This window comes from Xenopus laevis, chromosome 7S (assembly GCF_017654675.1).
Source record: "Xenopus laevis strain J_2021 chromosome 7S, Xenopus_laevis_v10.1, whole genome shotgun sequence".
NCBI classification, from domain to species: Eukaryota; Metazoa; Chordata; class Amphibia; order Anura; family Pipidae; genus Xenopus; species Xenopus laevis.
In genome coordinates, this window is record NC_054384.1 from 61,576,847 (window position 1) to 61,592,405 (window position 15,559).

Genomic DNA, 15,559 nt, shown 5'->3' on the forward strand with positions numbered 1-15,559 from the left:
GAAAAGCTCAGATTTTCATGATTTTTTCGTGAATTTTCCCTGAAAACTCTGAATTTTTCACCCGAAAGCTCTGAAAACATTGTCATATTGCCCCAAACCCCAGACACAACCAAAAATCAATGGGACTGTTCCCATTGACTTTTATGCAACCTCGACAGGTTTGAGATGCCGTGTTTTTATATTCTGGCTTTTTAGCCCTATGGGGTTTAATAAATTCCGAAAAATTTGTGATTTTTTTAAAAGCCTATTATAACACAAAAAAATCACGTTTTTTTCGGATTTCGGGGGACTTTTGGAGCTTAGTAAATAACCCCCTTAGTGTTTCAACTTTTTAGCACAGGAGACATTGAAAAGTTGGAAAGGCCACAATGATTCAATTAACACATTGGTGTCAGTTATGATCCCTCCTATAATATTTAGCAGCCCCACTTTTTCAAAGACAAAGAAATCCAAATTCACTGGGGGGTGCAAAGATGTTAGAGGCCATCACCGCCTCAAATCCCCCCCCACCCAAGAATCGAATTTGTGCATTTTTCCCAGGCATACACTGGCAGCACTACATCCCTTTTCTTACTTACCCTTCCCAGTGTCCCTCTTTAGACTAAGGGTCCTATTTACAAAAATTATGATTTCCTTTTTTTCCCACAAATCGTATTTTTTTCTCTAAAAATTCGAGTATTTATATAAATTTCTCTAAAAATTCTACATATAAAGTGTAAAAACCACAAAAAACCCTAATAAAAAACTTCTCAAGTACAGGTATAAGCAGTCATGGTCTCATAGAAGTGAATGAGAGCTGCATTGATTCAATTGGACATTTTATCAGCCTTTCAGACTTTTCTCCGAAAAACGTTTTAGAGATATTAGTATTTTATTCTGCATTTTTTTCATATATACTTTTCATATTTGGATCTTTTTTTATAACTTTCATGGCATTTGTAATTTTTGTGGTTTTAAAAAGTTCTAATACCACTAAAATTCAACCTTTAATAAATGGGCCTCTAAGACCTGGAAATGAATGGGTTTGATTATAGCATACTAAAACAGATATAATACGCTACTTTTCTATTACAGCAGCATCATATAAAGAAAGTATATGAGGAGAAAGACCTTCATTGTGAAGCAGAAAAATGGGGTTTATGTAATAAAAGGTGCAAAGTTGCTAAAGGTCTCTGCCTTTTTAATGCAAAAATGCCTTTTCTGTCTCACCTTCATATTGCTCTGTGCCAGTCTGTGTGGATTCCTCTAGACATACAGTATTTGATGAAAGCTGTGTCTCTTTTTCATTATTGTCTTCCTCGGTTTCTTCACTACAGTTCTGATCAGGGTCCATTACATGGTTTGGCGGTTTTGTTTCTCCTTTATCCTGCTGAGGGGCTAATCCCACTGGCATCACAGCCACACCATTACCACAATAAGATCCATTGGGTTTCATAAAGCACCTGTTTTAAAAAATGCCAGAAAAAAAAGTTACAAACTTATAGCCTGACCAGGATATATACACCTAGTAGACCAGCAATACATTGAGTTTGTAAGCATGCAATTGTTCAGCTTAATAGCTTAAGAAAAACCTCAGTTAATACATAAATTTTAGATCCTGATCCCAAACCCTGCAAGTTTTAAATAGCAGAAGGTATCACTTTATGTTTAAGTTTTTTTAGTATGAAAAATTAAATGTTTTGAGCATGTAGAGAGTGATGCTATAAACAGTAGAATTGCTAAAATATGCTAATACTGTATCAATGTGAGCCTTCTCTTTATAGTGATATATCTTGATATTTGTTTTATTGGTTGATATGGTAGAAGTTATAAAACCCTTGGCCAGTTTGTTGCAAGTCAGATGTTTTTCTGTTGTTTATCCACCGGCATGGTGAAATGCATTCTGCTAAATATTTAAAAATAATTTTAAAGAAATAATGGACGCAATATGCTTTGCCAATGTAATTCCCATTTGATGTACAATAGCAGAGGTTTGTCTAATGGGATTGTTTTTGTGCTTTGTAATCTGACCTGTTATTGTTGCAGCAGTTCCTGCAGTTGACGCATTCAGTTGGATCAGCTTGTGGCAATGCTGTGTACATAACTCTGCCCTGGGGAAGAAAACATTTCACATGATATATAAATGTGATAAATGGGATTAATTTTCAATTTGGCATAAAATATTAGCAATGTATAAAAAGTAATACATTAGAGAACTGGATTAAGGGGAGCATGTGCTACTATTATTTAAAAAGAATCCTGCTTTTTTTTCTTCTGAGTAGAAGTGAGCACTATTGAGAACCTAGGGCTAATGTATTATAGGGACTGCTAGTGGCACTCCAGGAGGTCATTACCGATGCGCCCCCACTCCGATTTTAAAAAAGGAATTTCGTCTCTTAAAGCGAACAGGAGATTTTTTTGCTGCCCCTGGTAAATTGCAGGCTGCTGCTGCATGAGGCGAGTTTCTCAACTGGGCCCCTGTGGGCTACAGCCTGAAGCATCACTACCAAGCAGTTACCAAGCTCCTTCAGAGGGGTGAAAAGTTATAACCAATCCATCCCAAAAAATAAATCAAGCAAAATGTATATTAGATTAGAGATATTTGGTTCTTATATATTTAAAGGCACAATGTCCATAAAATCTTAAGCAAGAAAAGTAGAGAAATCCAGATTGCATTTCCAAGAAAGGCACACATGGTTTAAAATATAGGACGATTATAAACCCACCTCTGTGTGCCAGGTGCAAAGAGCACTGCCAAAGCCTTGTAAAGAACAGCAGGAGAGAGCCTACAATTTTGGAAGACAAAGCTGTCGTCCAAGGTGCAATTCAAATGTTCACTTTGGATCTGATGGCTTTTGAGAACTTATTACATAAGGCATCTGGTTTTACAAACAACAATGGACCCACTATTTTCCACTGGAAATGGGATAAATATATATTTAAAAACATATATTTCCAGTATGTTTGGTGTTTTCCCATAAAATGTTCCAGCTTTAACCCTACAAGGACAGAGCACTGAACTGTTAAACACTGTAACAGAGAGAACTTATGAGAGCCTTTGATCTAGCCAGCCCCCTGTTCCCTCATGCGACTGAAAACATGTTAAGACATAAATGGGACATAACTGTGTGTGACTTAAGTCTACATGTCTAAGGATTTGAATATTTCTCTATTTTACTATGTGTATTATCTACTGCTATTGCACCCCTAAATGAAAAGGCAACCAATACAATGGAAGCAAAAAATATGTCTGCTTTCTTTTCAAAATACTTCCCCCCTAAGGTATACTTGCAATTACAACAATAAATATAGAATCAAAGAACTGAATATGCAGATCTAGCTAAAAGAGTTTATCAATTGAGTGTTTACTGCAAAGCTACATGTTTCAAGTCCTTTTCAGGCTCTAAACATGAAGTTTCAGACTCTTTGCTCTTGAATTTATTGTAGTTTGAGAGTTTACATCTATAAAATTAAACTGTAGCAAGTGTGATTCTAACTGAGAGAGAGTCCACCAGCCCATTGGCATTATTGCAAAAGAGAATGCCTGCAAATACTACTGCTGACAATATGTCTAGCTCTAAGAAGCAGAAAGGCTGGAAAATAAAGGTGGTATGGTGGCACCTTGTAAAAGTAGTCATGGTGTTAGCTTATCAAATGTGCAAAAGTCTTTGTTATAATAAGCAACGACAAGGAACATATCACTTACATTTGAAAGATTGTGTGGAAGATGCTCATAGTCAACATACGTTTCCTTCAAAGAGCTGTTACAGACGGAATACAATTCTCCATTCCCTACTCCACTGGCTCTGTTATGAACTTTATGGTGAATGTGAGGGCAACCATTATTAAGACTTCCATTCCCTATGAAACCTGTATGGACATTGCCATTGATACGGCTTGTTCCTGGTAATGTGGTATATTCGATAATTTGTCCATTATGGTCTGCTCCCTGGTAGAGGTAACCAGGAGGTTCAAACTCTTGATGAAAAGAAAAGAAAACATACTTGAAAATTTGTAGTACAATATTCATATTGAATATAATATTTTAAGTATTAATAATTTTACTGTACTTGGATTCCTCCCCCCCTTATTTTCTTGGCTAAAGCTCTGGAGGTTGTTTAATGTCTCATGTCTCTATGAGACTACTCTTTAGTGAATCAGATTAAGAAATTTAGGCCGCTGCATCACTGTGAGAAGGGAATTTGACAAAGAGAAATCCTGAGAATATCATGTTCTGGGTAAGCTGCATCAAAAACTCTTCAAGAGACTAATTTGTAAAACTCTGAGGGGGAAAAAACTTAAAAATCAGACTATAAATCAATTTTTAGTTTATGTCAGAATGTTCTCCTCTTTTCATACCCTGTTGCCCTCACAAATAAATGATTTGTTTTGTTTCCTCCTGCTGTCACCATTATTCCTCTCTATTATCTGTATCATCTGCCTTCACCCCTTCTACTGCCTACTACTTTCTGCCTATTCACCACCTTGTATATAAGACATAGTTAAACAAAAATACCCTGCTATTTAATAAAGCAATGCCATTGTGATAAAAACACGTTTATATTACATGCAAACATTGTACTTGCTTCACCTGCCTTCACTTCAATGGGCTCACCCTGAAGCAAACAAACCTATCCTTTATTAGCCTTTCAACTTTCCTTTATATCTAGATTGCAATTGAGTTCTACTTACTCTGCATTAGAGTCTGCTGGCGATTCTTCAAGAGACACATAGCAATGAATGCCATAAGAATGAGTACCATTCCCCCAAGCACACAACCAACTATGACATACAATAAGTCTCCACTTCTAGCTGGGGAATGTGATGGGCTTGAGCTGCGATCAGAAACAGATGGAGTACTGAGATCCAACACAGGATACTCCGAGGCTCCTGGGCTCCTCCTTACTGTTAAATACAAAGATGCCATTAGTAGACGAAAATATGTGGCACTCCATTAATTCTAACATTCCATGAACCATTTTCCTGAATTTTATGGCAACGGTAACATATTTTATTCTATTTCCCTTTTTACTTTTAAGAAGTCTGGCTATGAAATAGATAAATCTAAATCTAAATGTAGGTAACCATGTATGATATTGCTTGTAAATCTGCATTGTTGTCCTTCCATCCGCCACTTTGAAGTTCTACACCAGTGGGACCTGCTATCCTCTCCTCTATTGTGTATAAACTACAGTGTGATATTGCTTGAATGGTTCACATAAATTCGATTCAGATTACATTCCAGAGAAGGAAGTTAATCCACTGTAACTTTCTTGACTCAAATTCAGATTCCTTACAGGCTGTAAAGCCAGCAACATATCTACATGCTTCCAGGACTGAATATTAAGCAATGAATCTGCTCTGCTGGACTCCAGACTCACTAAATGTAGAGCAACCTTGCCCAGTAAGTAGGATTTAGAAAAATAAGTTGCTTTGAAACAGAGAATTAGAAAGATAATTCTGTCAGCCAGCAGGAGAAGTCAAGTCTGGAATAAATATGTTTTGCAAATATTGTATAATATTTTATAACCACATCATCCTATTACAGATACTGAAATTAAAAAAAAATAAAAGTATGCATCAAACACTTTCATTCAAGGCATATATGCTATAGTACAGGTGGAGCTTACCTAGCACAAACATTTTGTCTAAAGGATGTTTGTTTTCTCATAGCTTTACTTAAAAGGGTGGTTCATCTTTAATTTAACTTTTTGTATGTTATAGAATGGCCAAAGCAACCTTTCAACTGGTCTTCATTATTTATTTATTTATTTTTTTATTTTTATTATTATTTGTCTTCTAATTCTAACGCTTTCCAGTTTTCAAGTGAGGATCTAAAACACAAATACTCTGTAAGGCTACAAATGTATTATTATTGCTACTTTTTATTACTCATCTTTTTATTTAGACCCTCTCCTATTTATATTCCAGTCTGTTATTCAAATCAGTGTATGGTTGTTAGGGTAATTTGAATTACAAAAAGTTTGTCCTATTGTTACCTTTAGTCTCGCACATCATAACATTGCTGTAATCACTGGCCCCTCGTTCATTGAAACACTGCATTTTGATGTCATAAGATGTTTCTGGCTGCAGATGACCAATTAAATGACGATGCTTTGTTCCTAATGAAAAACCAAGATAGACATTTAAAATCTCAGATATCCTTTTTTTTATTTCAAAAGGAAGAAAGTGAGATGCTACCACTTTGATATAATTAAAAATCAAATAGAAACATTTTTGATATAGAACAGAATATTGTGGCTACTGAAGTGAATTTAAAAACAATAACTAGCCTTTGTCACAAATAAAAATGTAAAACAGAATATCAAAATACTCTTTATAAATGGATATAATTCCACAGCTCACCTTCAACCATGTCCCTCTTATAATCACTATCATTGTCACTGTCTGTGGGTCGGTAGTAGATGTAAAATCCCTGGATGGGCGTATTGTTGTTGTTTTCAGGGATGTACTGAAAAACAGAAACAGAATTTAAGCTTTTAACTACAGAATGACTTTCATTTAATCCTCCAAAACCAAAAAAGAAAATAATAAACTTCCCAAAGTAGCAAAATAAGTATTTAATATCTGTATATTCAGTAAAATTATTGGTATAGTGGGGTGAAAAGTGCAGGAAAAGATTTTTATACTCCTTCACAAAACCTGGCTCATGAATGAAAAAAGCTATTGTGCATATGCATGACTATATAAATTAAAGTTCACATAAATATACAGTACTTTTTTTAATGGTTAAGGAAATAACACTGTAGTTAGTATACATGACTAGAATGGCTGTGTGGGGCAAGTATTTCCAACAGACAGCAAAGTCGCTCAGTGGGCAGTAGTTTTGCTTGCAGCACTGAGGGCCTGCATTCAGTTCTGAAATGGCCACTATCTGTAAGGAGTTTGTATGTTCTCTCCGTGCTTTCATGGGTTTCCTCCAAAACATACAGTTTAATTGGTTCCTGATGGTGTGTGAATGCTATAGGAATCTTACTGGGTACTGTATTAAAGGAAACTTTACCCCCAAATTAATATTTAAGCAACAGATAGTTTATATCATATTAAGTGACATTTAAGAACCTTGCCAAACTGGAATATAAATTAAAGTAAATCTTGCCCTTTTACATCTCTTGCCTTGAACCACCATTTCGTGACTCTATCTGTGCTGCTTTAGAGATCACCTGACCAGAAATACTACAACTCTAACTGTAACAGGAAGAACTATGTATTTTAATTGGGTCATGTGACCTAACTGTATGGTGTGTTTGTGTGCACTGTGAATAATACGATCCTAGGGGGCGGCCCTTATTTTTTAAAATGGCAATTTTCTATTTATGATTACCCAACAAGGCACATACTACTAAAAACGTATATTATTATGACAATGGTTTATTTACATGAATCAGGGTCTTACACATGAGCTGTTTTAAAACATTGTTTTGGGGTTATAGTTTTCCTTTAAGCTTATCCACATCTAGTAACCCTTTTAAGCTCTCTAACTCTGTGAGTTTAAGGGGGGCACATGGGACATAACTGTGTAACAGTGAGTTTGCAAATGATGCTCAGCTTTCAGCTCAGATTCAAAAGCAACAGTCACTGATTAGACTGCCTGGAAACCAGTGGAAACCAAGAGAGCTGAAGTAGTGTTCTGGCTATTATGTTAGACATCCAGTCACTCCAGCCTTTTTGGCTAACTAACCCAGTTTTTATTTTTGCACTGAACAGTTCCTTTAAGAATATTTATTACATATTTATATAGAGTTACATATGAGCTTTTGTATTCAGGCAAACCTAAAGAAAATCCTGTGTGACTTTACCAATCAGTCAGGTTTTGTGCTGGACAAAGCTTGGCAATCTTTGTATGTTTGCCTTAACAGGCTTTTGTAATGAAGAAAAACTATGGCTTCGTTTATGATTGTCCATAAAGTCCCCTTTATCTTAGATGACTAATTGAAAATACTTACTGTCCACTTTAACAAAATCTGTGTGTCCGTCACTGCCTCAGTCTGGTCAATACGAGGACCAACAATCAAAGGATTAGATAGGCGGCTGCTATAACCAGCTACTTGATAAGGTCGGGACACAGTGCTACGCCGGCTCTCTCCATAATTATTTATTGCCATGACTCGAAATTTGTACAAACCACCTGAATGAGAACAACTGTATTATCAGCGGAACTGGACTAAGCTAATAAGCTAATATGTAGAGTGTAATGTAAATAGAAACCATAAGCAAAGGTAGATGAAGGCTAAAAGCAAGCTTTGTGTCTTATATTAAAATTCAACCTTGTGTGTTGTAATAAATGTTGCCTCTATAAAATTTGCACCCTTACTAACCAAAAAAAAACCCCTATATATAAGGAAAGTATTCTTCCCAAAATCCAGCTATTAGTATATTAATTAAGTGAAGTGACTGAGTATAATAGGCACTAGTGTGGGTGCACAAAAGCTATACTACTGATACAAACTGATAGAAAACTGTGTGCATGTGCATAACTTAATACCTTCTTAGTCATATATTCTAAACATTAGGGAGAAAAATGCTTTGGGCACAGTTTTTACCATTAATTGTATAGGTTATACCTGGCTCTAAGTTGGAAACTTCCACAGAAAGCTTGGAGGGGGGTATATTCTCAGCTGCAGTGTTCCAATGTCCTCCTGTACGCTTGTACTCTACTTTAAAAGAGGTAATAGGTGATCCTCCATTGGCCCTTGGGATCCAGGTGACATACACTGACGTCTCAGAAGCAGTGGAAATAGTTGGGCGGTCAGGAGCTTCAGGAACTTAAATGAATGAAAATGAGGTTTGAGCAAAATAACCTCTCAAATGTAACCACATATGTATCTTATAATATACAGACATCTTTAAATAAAGCTGTACACAAGCTGTATATTTATTATTCTTGAGTATTGTACAATTTTTCCAGTGTTTTTTCCCGAATCATACGATTTTTATCCGATTTTTGGTCAAAAAGTCCTAAATAGCCATATTTTCTGGCTAATTCCAGCACAGAGCATAGAAACGTCAAAATAGTATAGGGACCTCTCCCATTGACTTATATACAGCCTCGGCAGGTCTAAGATGCCAGATATTCGTATTCTGACTTTATTGTAGCCTCAGGGTTTAATAATTTCCCAAAAAACTGTTCCCACTAAAATTTCAGATTTTATAGCAAAAAAAAATCTTTAATTTTTCGAGTTTTTGGCATTCAGGCTTTGATAAATAACCCCTGAATAGTGTGGTATCTGTACTATGTCTCATAGTGGTGGCTGGACACCAGTAAGTAAAAGAATAAAATTCATAAAATCTCAACCTTGAAGCATTATCAAAGCGTTTAATTTAACTGAAATGATAAGAAAAGGAGGCAATAATGTGGTGCCACCATATATATATATATTAAATAAACCAAACACTTTGCACAACCTTTTATATAAATACTTACTTTATTTCACTTGGTAAAGAAAGCAGAGGAATAGAGAGAACAAAGAGAAAAGGTTTAGTATGAGGATTAAGTTAGTAGATGAATTAAGGTGTCATCCTGGCCCAGGGAATATTTATGCACTGCTATCAGATTAGGTAGATTAATATAATGGTATGTTAAGGTTACCGGAAGAAGTCAGTGTTTCAGTTTTTTTTTCAGTACTGACTTAGTAATATAAAGGGAAGCAAGCAATAGACAAGCAACTTAAGATGCGTTTTATATCCAGTATATGTTTTATACGAAAGGTGCCAATTTCAGTTAAAACCATCTAATAATGCCTAAAAGTGTAATAATGTAATAATATTGTTATGGCTTGTGTTGTGAATTTGATGTAACTTGTTGGTTCATTTATTTTGAGCTGACTGTGCAATAAAGAATAGAACAGAGTCTTACCTCCACTATGTCGAGATGGGTCCACCGGTACGAAGCCAAAATTGCCGTTCGAGACTCCATGAATAATAGTTTGTTTTGGGACCCCAATAGGAGGGAATGGGGCCTGTGTGTTTTTTGAAGATGACGTTCTCTCTGTGTAATAGAATAGGGCGACAAATAAATACTAGGCCTATTCATATCATTGGACGTTCTCTCTGTGTATTAGAATAGGGTGACAAATAAATACAAGGCCTATTCATTTCATTGGACTGTCAAAATTTGTCCTGCAATCTGTCGCCGGTCAAAACAAAATTTGTTGCCCATAGACTTAAATGCATCTTGGAGCATTTCGAGAATTTTTGGAGAAGCAAAACAGGTCAGATTCGCCCATTACTAAAGGCAAGTAATATGGGAGGTCCTGAAAATGCAAAGATAAGCAATGTTTGTGTAAGCAACTACCCAGAGCAATAAATTCCTGCCTTTTTGTCAGGAAAAGCATAAATGCAATTGCAAATGTTTTTTTTATTTAATATACAGAAGGGCAAACATCAATTCAATGGATTTCCTGAGCAATAAGAGCTCACCTTTGCTAGTTCTGAAGGTAAGCATGGCTGGTTGGCCTTCCCCAGCTGCATTTCTTGCCACCATGAGAACTTCATAAAGGCTAGACGGCTCCAGTTCAGTGAGTGGGAACTCATTTTCACTAGCTGGCACTCGGATAGAATTCCAGCTGCCAACCATGTTGCCATCATCATCCAGCTATAAAACATTTAAAATAATACACATTGATGTTAAATAGTGAATCACTTACAAATGATCTTTCAAATGAGAGCAACATATCTCTGTTCTACATAAAAACTCACCTTGCGATAACGCACAAAATATGCATTAATGGGAAGCCCACCATCCTTTCCGGATCTCCACATCAAGTTATATATGTCTGGCTTAGTGGTCTGTGGTGGGCTGAGAATAATGGGGGCTTCAGGCAATGAGGTCCCACTATAAGGCTTTTCTGTAACTTGAGATTTTGGTTCATGCTCATTTATCTGGTAGTGATCCGGCTCCCTGGTTTCCACATCATAGTCTCCCTCATCACTTTGAGTCAGATCTAGTGGAGTGATGTCTTCAGGTTTGGTGCTCATTTCATAAGGAACTGTGGGATAAGTTAACACAAAATTATAGATTGCATTTGTATTGTGTGCCACTGTGCCACAAAGGCTGTTTACTTTACTATTCAAAGCAGTGGTTTCCAAACTGTGGGACTGAAAACCTAAAGACTAGTTAAAGCAGCCATATGTTGGTTGATCTGGTACACTCTCCAACTTACTGGCCCACAGGCCCAATGGATACAATGGAGTACATGCCATGGGTCACACATTGGATGGCTGATTTTCAATTGTTCCAATCATTTGTGTAAAGAGTAAAAATGATTGCAACAGATGTCGCTCATCTCTCAACCGTATTCTATGTACCATGTTCTGGCCTACATGATGCATCAGCAAATTGACCTAGAAACTGAGCAGGTTACTATGAGATGAATTTTGTTATGAGATAAGGGATGTGCAGAGCAAATTTTAGACTAGAGATTAGGCTGCCTCAAGTTTGGTACTTTCTCAGTTCTATTGTATACCAAAATGTTCTAGTTCTAGTATTGAGCAGATGTTAATAATTCCATGCCATGGTACAAATGTAATTGCTCTTGTGCTACTTAATGGAGCAGATTTATTAAAATGTAAGATTGGAACGCACCACAGGAAAACTCACCCACGTTCTATACAAACCTATGGTATTTTGAGAATCCTATTTATCAATGGAGTTCACCATTTGATAAATATTCAGGAATGAATAGAAAGTGAGTGAGTTTTATTGTGGTGAGCTCTAAATTCACACTTTGATAAATCTGCCCCTACAAGTCTATGACTTTTGATTTATTCAAGATGCAAAATATAATATATGGACCATTTACAAAAGCAAATAAACATAGGCCTACCTTCCTCTTTAAGAAAAAGCAACTGATGATACAAGAGGATAGTCTCCGCTCGCTGCTGTCAAAAAACCTAACCTATCTAAACGGACCATTTGAGCACACTATGTGACCAAGTGAAACCCAACTCTTACACGGCATCTCACATAATTAATATGAGCAGAAAGCTCTGCTATCAAAATATCTGGCACCAAATCAACAAGCTGCACATTCCTCTACACCACAAAAAGCAAATACAAGTTTCAAGTTAAAAAACAGAAGAAGCTGCCCCATGTTTATTCTAATTTCTTTTGGACTGTTGAATGCATTGTGATTCTTTTTATTATATATTAATATTATATTAATGTGTGTTCTGGTTACCAGAAAGACCCATATGATTTACAAAAGCAAAGAGAAACTAAGCATTAATCTAACCTTTTCCCATAAATGCTTGAAAGCGCATTTAACATGAACAACAAACAGAATGGCTTAAAAAAAACATTATGAAAGCAGCTTCAGAAAGCGGAGAATTAAACTTTTCCATGAGGGAAAGAACTAAAAGCTACAATTGTGAGACCTGCATGCTAGAAATAAATGGATATTTAAAGGCTGAAGTTGTTCATGATCATTTTAGGCCTGTAAAAAGCATGTTTAAAAACCATATATTTATATAAGAACAAGCAGTTGGGAATGCAGTGAAAAAACCTAATTCCTTCAGAACAAAGGTGAAAAGGGGTTAGACTATTCCTACTTTCTAATTATGATAAGAAACAAATAACAGGAATAAATGTTTTTTCTACAGTGCTCCTATGTGAAGCCCACTGAAGATGACTTTATATAATCAGAAAAAACATGCATAATTCTGAATTTTACAAAAAAATGTGTGCTTATTAGATAAAGTTTACACAATACCTCCATTTTTAACATTTTGGAAATATTAAGAGGTGGATTTATTATATGTTACCATTGCACCAGTGAAACTGATCAGTCAACAGTTTTTAAGAGACAAAACGGAATCCAACATTGAAAGCCATCTGAACAAAACTGACCTTTCTCAGGTTCTATAGTATAGCCAAAAGCTAACTTCATGGGAAAGAAACAGCAAAATATCAACAACAAAGAATTTCTAGTTAAAGCAGCAATGCATAAAAACTACATGATAGTCACAATATACCGTCTATTTTTGAGTTCAGCATAACAGTGACTAAAAGTCTATTCTGCAGAGATTGCCAATCCCCTTTGTTAAGGTTTTGAGGAAATGGATTAATCTTCCAACAAGCAACAACCCAAAATATGCATTAAACCTTTTCCTACCAATGTATGAGATAGAACGTCCGTAAGCAAAGTGACAACCTGCTAATTATATAGGATGTATAGGTTTTTAGGTTTAACCTGGCAAAACACCTACAGATAAATAACCCCCGCGGCGCTCCTGGAGAGGAGGTTAGTAGGTATCACCGTTTGTTTCAATAATATTCAATTCCCCGCTCTGCAGCTTTTGGTAATGGAGTACTCCCGCTTCAAATAAATAGAAATCTGTAGTTAAAAATAACAGTGCAAAGAGACAAGGGATCTTTTCTAAGTGCAGTATTTAGTTGTAGTTTAACATATCCCCGCATACAAAATTCCACTCACAGGATAAAAAAATTAGTATCGCATATAAATTTCTTATATGTCCGTGTGTTTCGCTCTCTGTCCCACTCCGTGTGTGTTAAGTGCTCAGAACCAGTCCCGTGCCGGCAATCAGTCCCTCTGTGGTCCAGATTTCGAGCTCTCTCAATTCACACTTGTTTTTGGAGTAGTTTTGAACAAACAGACGGACTCCTCGCTCTTATCCAACGCGTTTCGCGGACTCCGATTCGCTTTCTCAAGGACTTCTAGTAAAGCGGATCGGAGTCCTTGAGAAAGTGGTCCATTGTCTCTTTGCGCTTTTATTTTTAACTACAGATAAATAGTTAAACCTTTGCCAACCTTATCTGAAGTCCAAAGACGAGCAAGTAGTGCTAACTTACATGGCTTTTCTTTTCCATAGTCACCACACATCAACTCAACTGAATATCTTTAGTAAGATTTAAAAAGAAAAAGCAAACCACATTGTAACACCATATGACTTCCTGCAAAAGCTTGAAAGGTGAGCAGGAATAATAAACATTCTACAAAAACTTAATAGAAAAAAGGCAAAAAAAAGGCTACCTCTCTGTTTATAAAATTGTGATTATCCATAATTACATCAAACATTCATTGGTGAAGAATTCTGAGTTTGAAAATTTACGTGTGTGACTTAAAGGGGTGGTTCACCTTTGAGGTAACTTTTAGTACGTTATAGAATGGTCAAGTCTAAGCTAATTTTCAGTTGGTTTTCATTATTTGTTTGTTTTTTTATAGTTTTTTTTGCCTTTTTCTTCTGACTCTTTTCAGCTTTCAAATGGGCTTTACTGACCCCTTCTAAAAAACAAATGCTCTGTAAGGCTACAAATGTATTGTTATTGCTAATTTTTACTACTCCTCTTTCTATTCAGGCCCTCTCCTATTCCTATTGCAGTCTCTTATTCAAATAAATGCATGGTTGCTAGGATACTTTGGACCCAAGCTACCAGATTGCTTAGAATGCAAATTAAAGAACAGCTGAGCTGAATAGAAAGCAAAATAACTCAAAAACCTTAAATAATAAAAATGAAAACCAATTGCATATTGTCTCAGAATATCACTCTCTATATCATACTAAAAGTTATCTCAAAGGTAAAAAACCCCTTTATAAGAAATAATTATCTTGGTAGCTCAGTTTTTAATATCCCAAATAATAGCTTATTTAAGAGGAACAGTAATTTTATTAAAAAGCATCTTAAAATTACATAAATATATGAAAATGAGAGTCTGCTTAATTATCTGTCTTGGTACCTACCAACTGTCAGGTAAGCATCGGCATGTGCCGAGCCAAATTCATTTGTCGCTTCACATGTATATGTCCCAGCATGCTGCACAGTGATGTCTCTGATGTACAAAGAGCTGGAACCAGCTTGTGACATGGTATAGTGTACAGGATCCTGATGTAGAACAGTGGTTCCAATCTTTGACAATAATGCTTTCCGGGATTTGGAGCGCAGGACCTGAGAAGGGTGACTGCTGATAGGTCCATGGTTGTCATGCCAGCGGATGGTTGGTGTAGGAATCCCAGTGGCATTACAAGTCAGTGTAACTAAATCGCCATTTGCCACTCTGATGCTAGTGGGTGGTGACAAGATTACTGGTTTGGACCAAATATCTGCAAATTACACAGGCTTTGTTAAATTCTGCCAGATATCCAAGTTATAATAGCAATAGTATTCAAGCACTACACATGAATACAGCAAGCAATTTGGCCAAAATGTATTAATTATAAGAAAACACCATAGACTGGCTAAAGCCTGCAATGTCTTTATTATTGTGAAGAGAATATTTGGGGGACCTGCTGCCAGTAATCATCCACATAACCATGGAAATCATCAGTTGATGATTTAAACTACCAAAATTGTTGGCATAATTGTGCCCAAGCTGAATTAGTCAAATATGTCTCCCATTAACACTTAAGGGCAGATTTATCTATATTTATAATTAAAGTTCACTTTTTGTACATTCCTATGAGATTTTTAGAGGTGTATTTATCAAATTGTCAACTCTAACTTCCGTCCATTTATCAATACGCCTCTTAAAATCTCACAGGAATGAACAGAGAATTGCAGAATATTACTGTGGTAAACTGTAATTTCACACTTTGATAAATC

At 36.0% G+C, this 15,559-nt stretch overlaps 1 protein-coding gene across 4 annotated transcripts in view; it reads right to left on the bottom strand.

The window, feature by feature from the left end:
• The window catches only part of cdon.S (cell adhesion associated, oncogene regulated S homeolog), a 132,264-nt gene that overhangs the window by 5,559 nt on the left and 111,146 nt on the right, over positions 1 to 15,559 (bottom strand). For 3 of the 4 annotated variants that reach the window (XM_041571311.1, XM_018227730.2, XM_018227729.2), the window contains 12 exons: positions 14,701 to 15,060; positions 10,699 to 10,988; positions 10,420 to 10,594; positions 9,857 to 9,988; positions 8,565 to 8,765; positions 7,947 to 8,128; positions 6,346 to 6,451; positions 5,979 to 6,101; positions 4,672 to 4,884; positions 3,686 to 3,957; positions 2,011 to 2,090; positions 1,210 to 1,442 (listed from right to left, as the gene is read on the bottom strand). In XM_041571311.1, coding sequence (XP_041427245.1) covers positions 1,210 to 1,442; positions 2,011 to 2,090; positions 3,686 to 3,957; positions 4,672 to 4,884; positions 5,979 to 6,101; positions 6,346 to 6,451; positions 7,947 to 8,128; positions 8,565 to 8,765; positions 9,857 to 9,988; positions 10,420 to 10,594; positions 10,699 to 10,988; positions 14,701 to 15,060 — 2,367 coding nt within the window. The remainder of the gene's footprint in view (positions 1 to 1,209; positions 1,443 to 2,010; positions 2,091 to 3,685; positions 3,958 to 4,671; positions 4,885 to 5,978; positions 6,102 to 6,345; positions 6,452 to 7,946; positions 8,129 to 8,564; positions 8,766 to 9,856; positions 9,989 to 10,419; positions 10,595 to 10,698; positions 10,989 to 14,700; positions 15,061 to 15,559) is intronic. The other variant, XM_041571312.1, reaches the window with a different exon arrangement.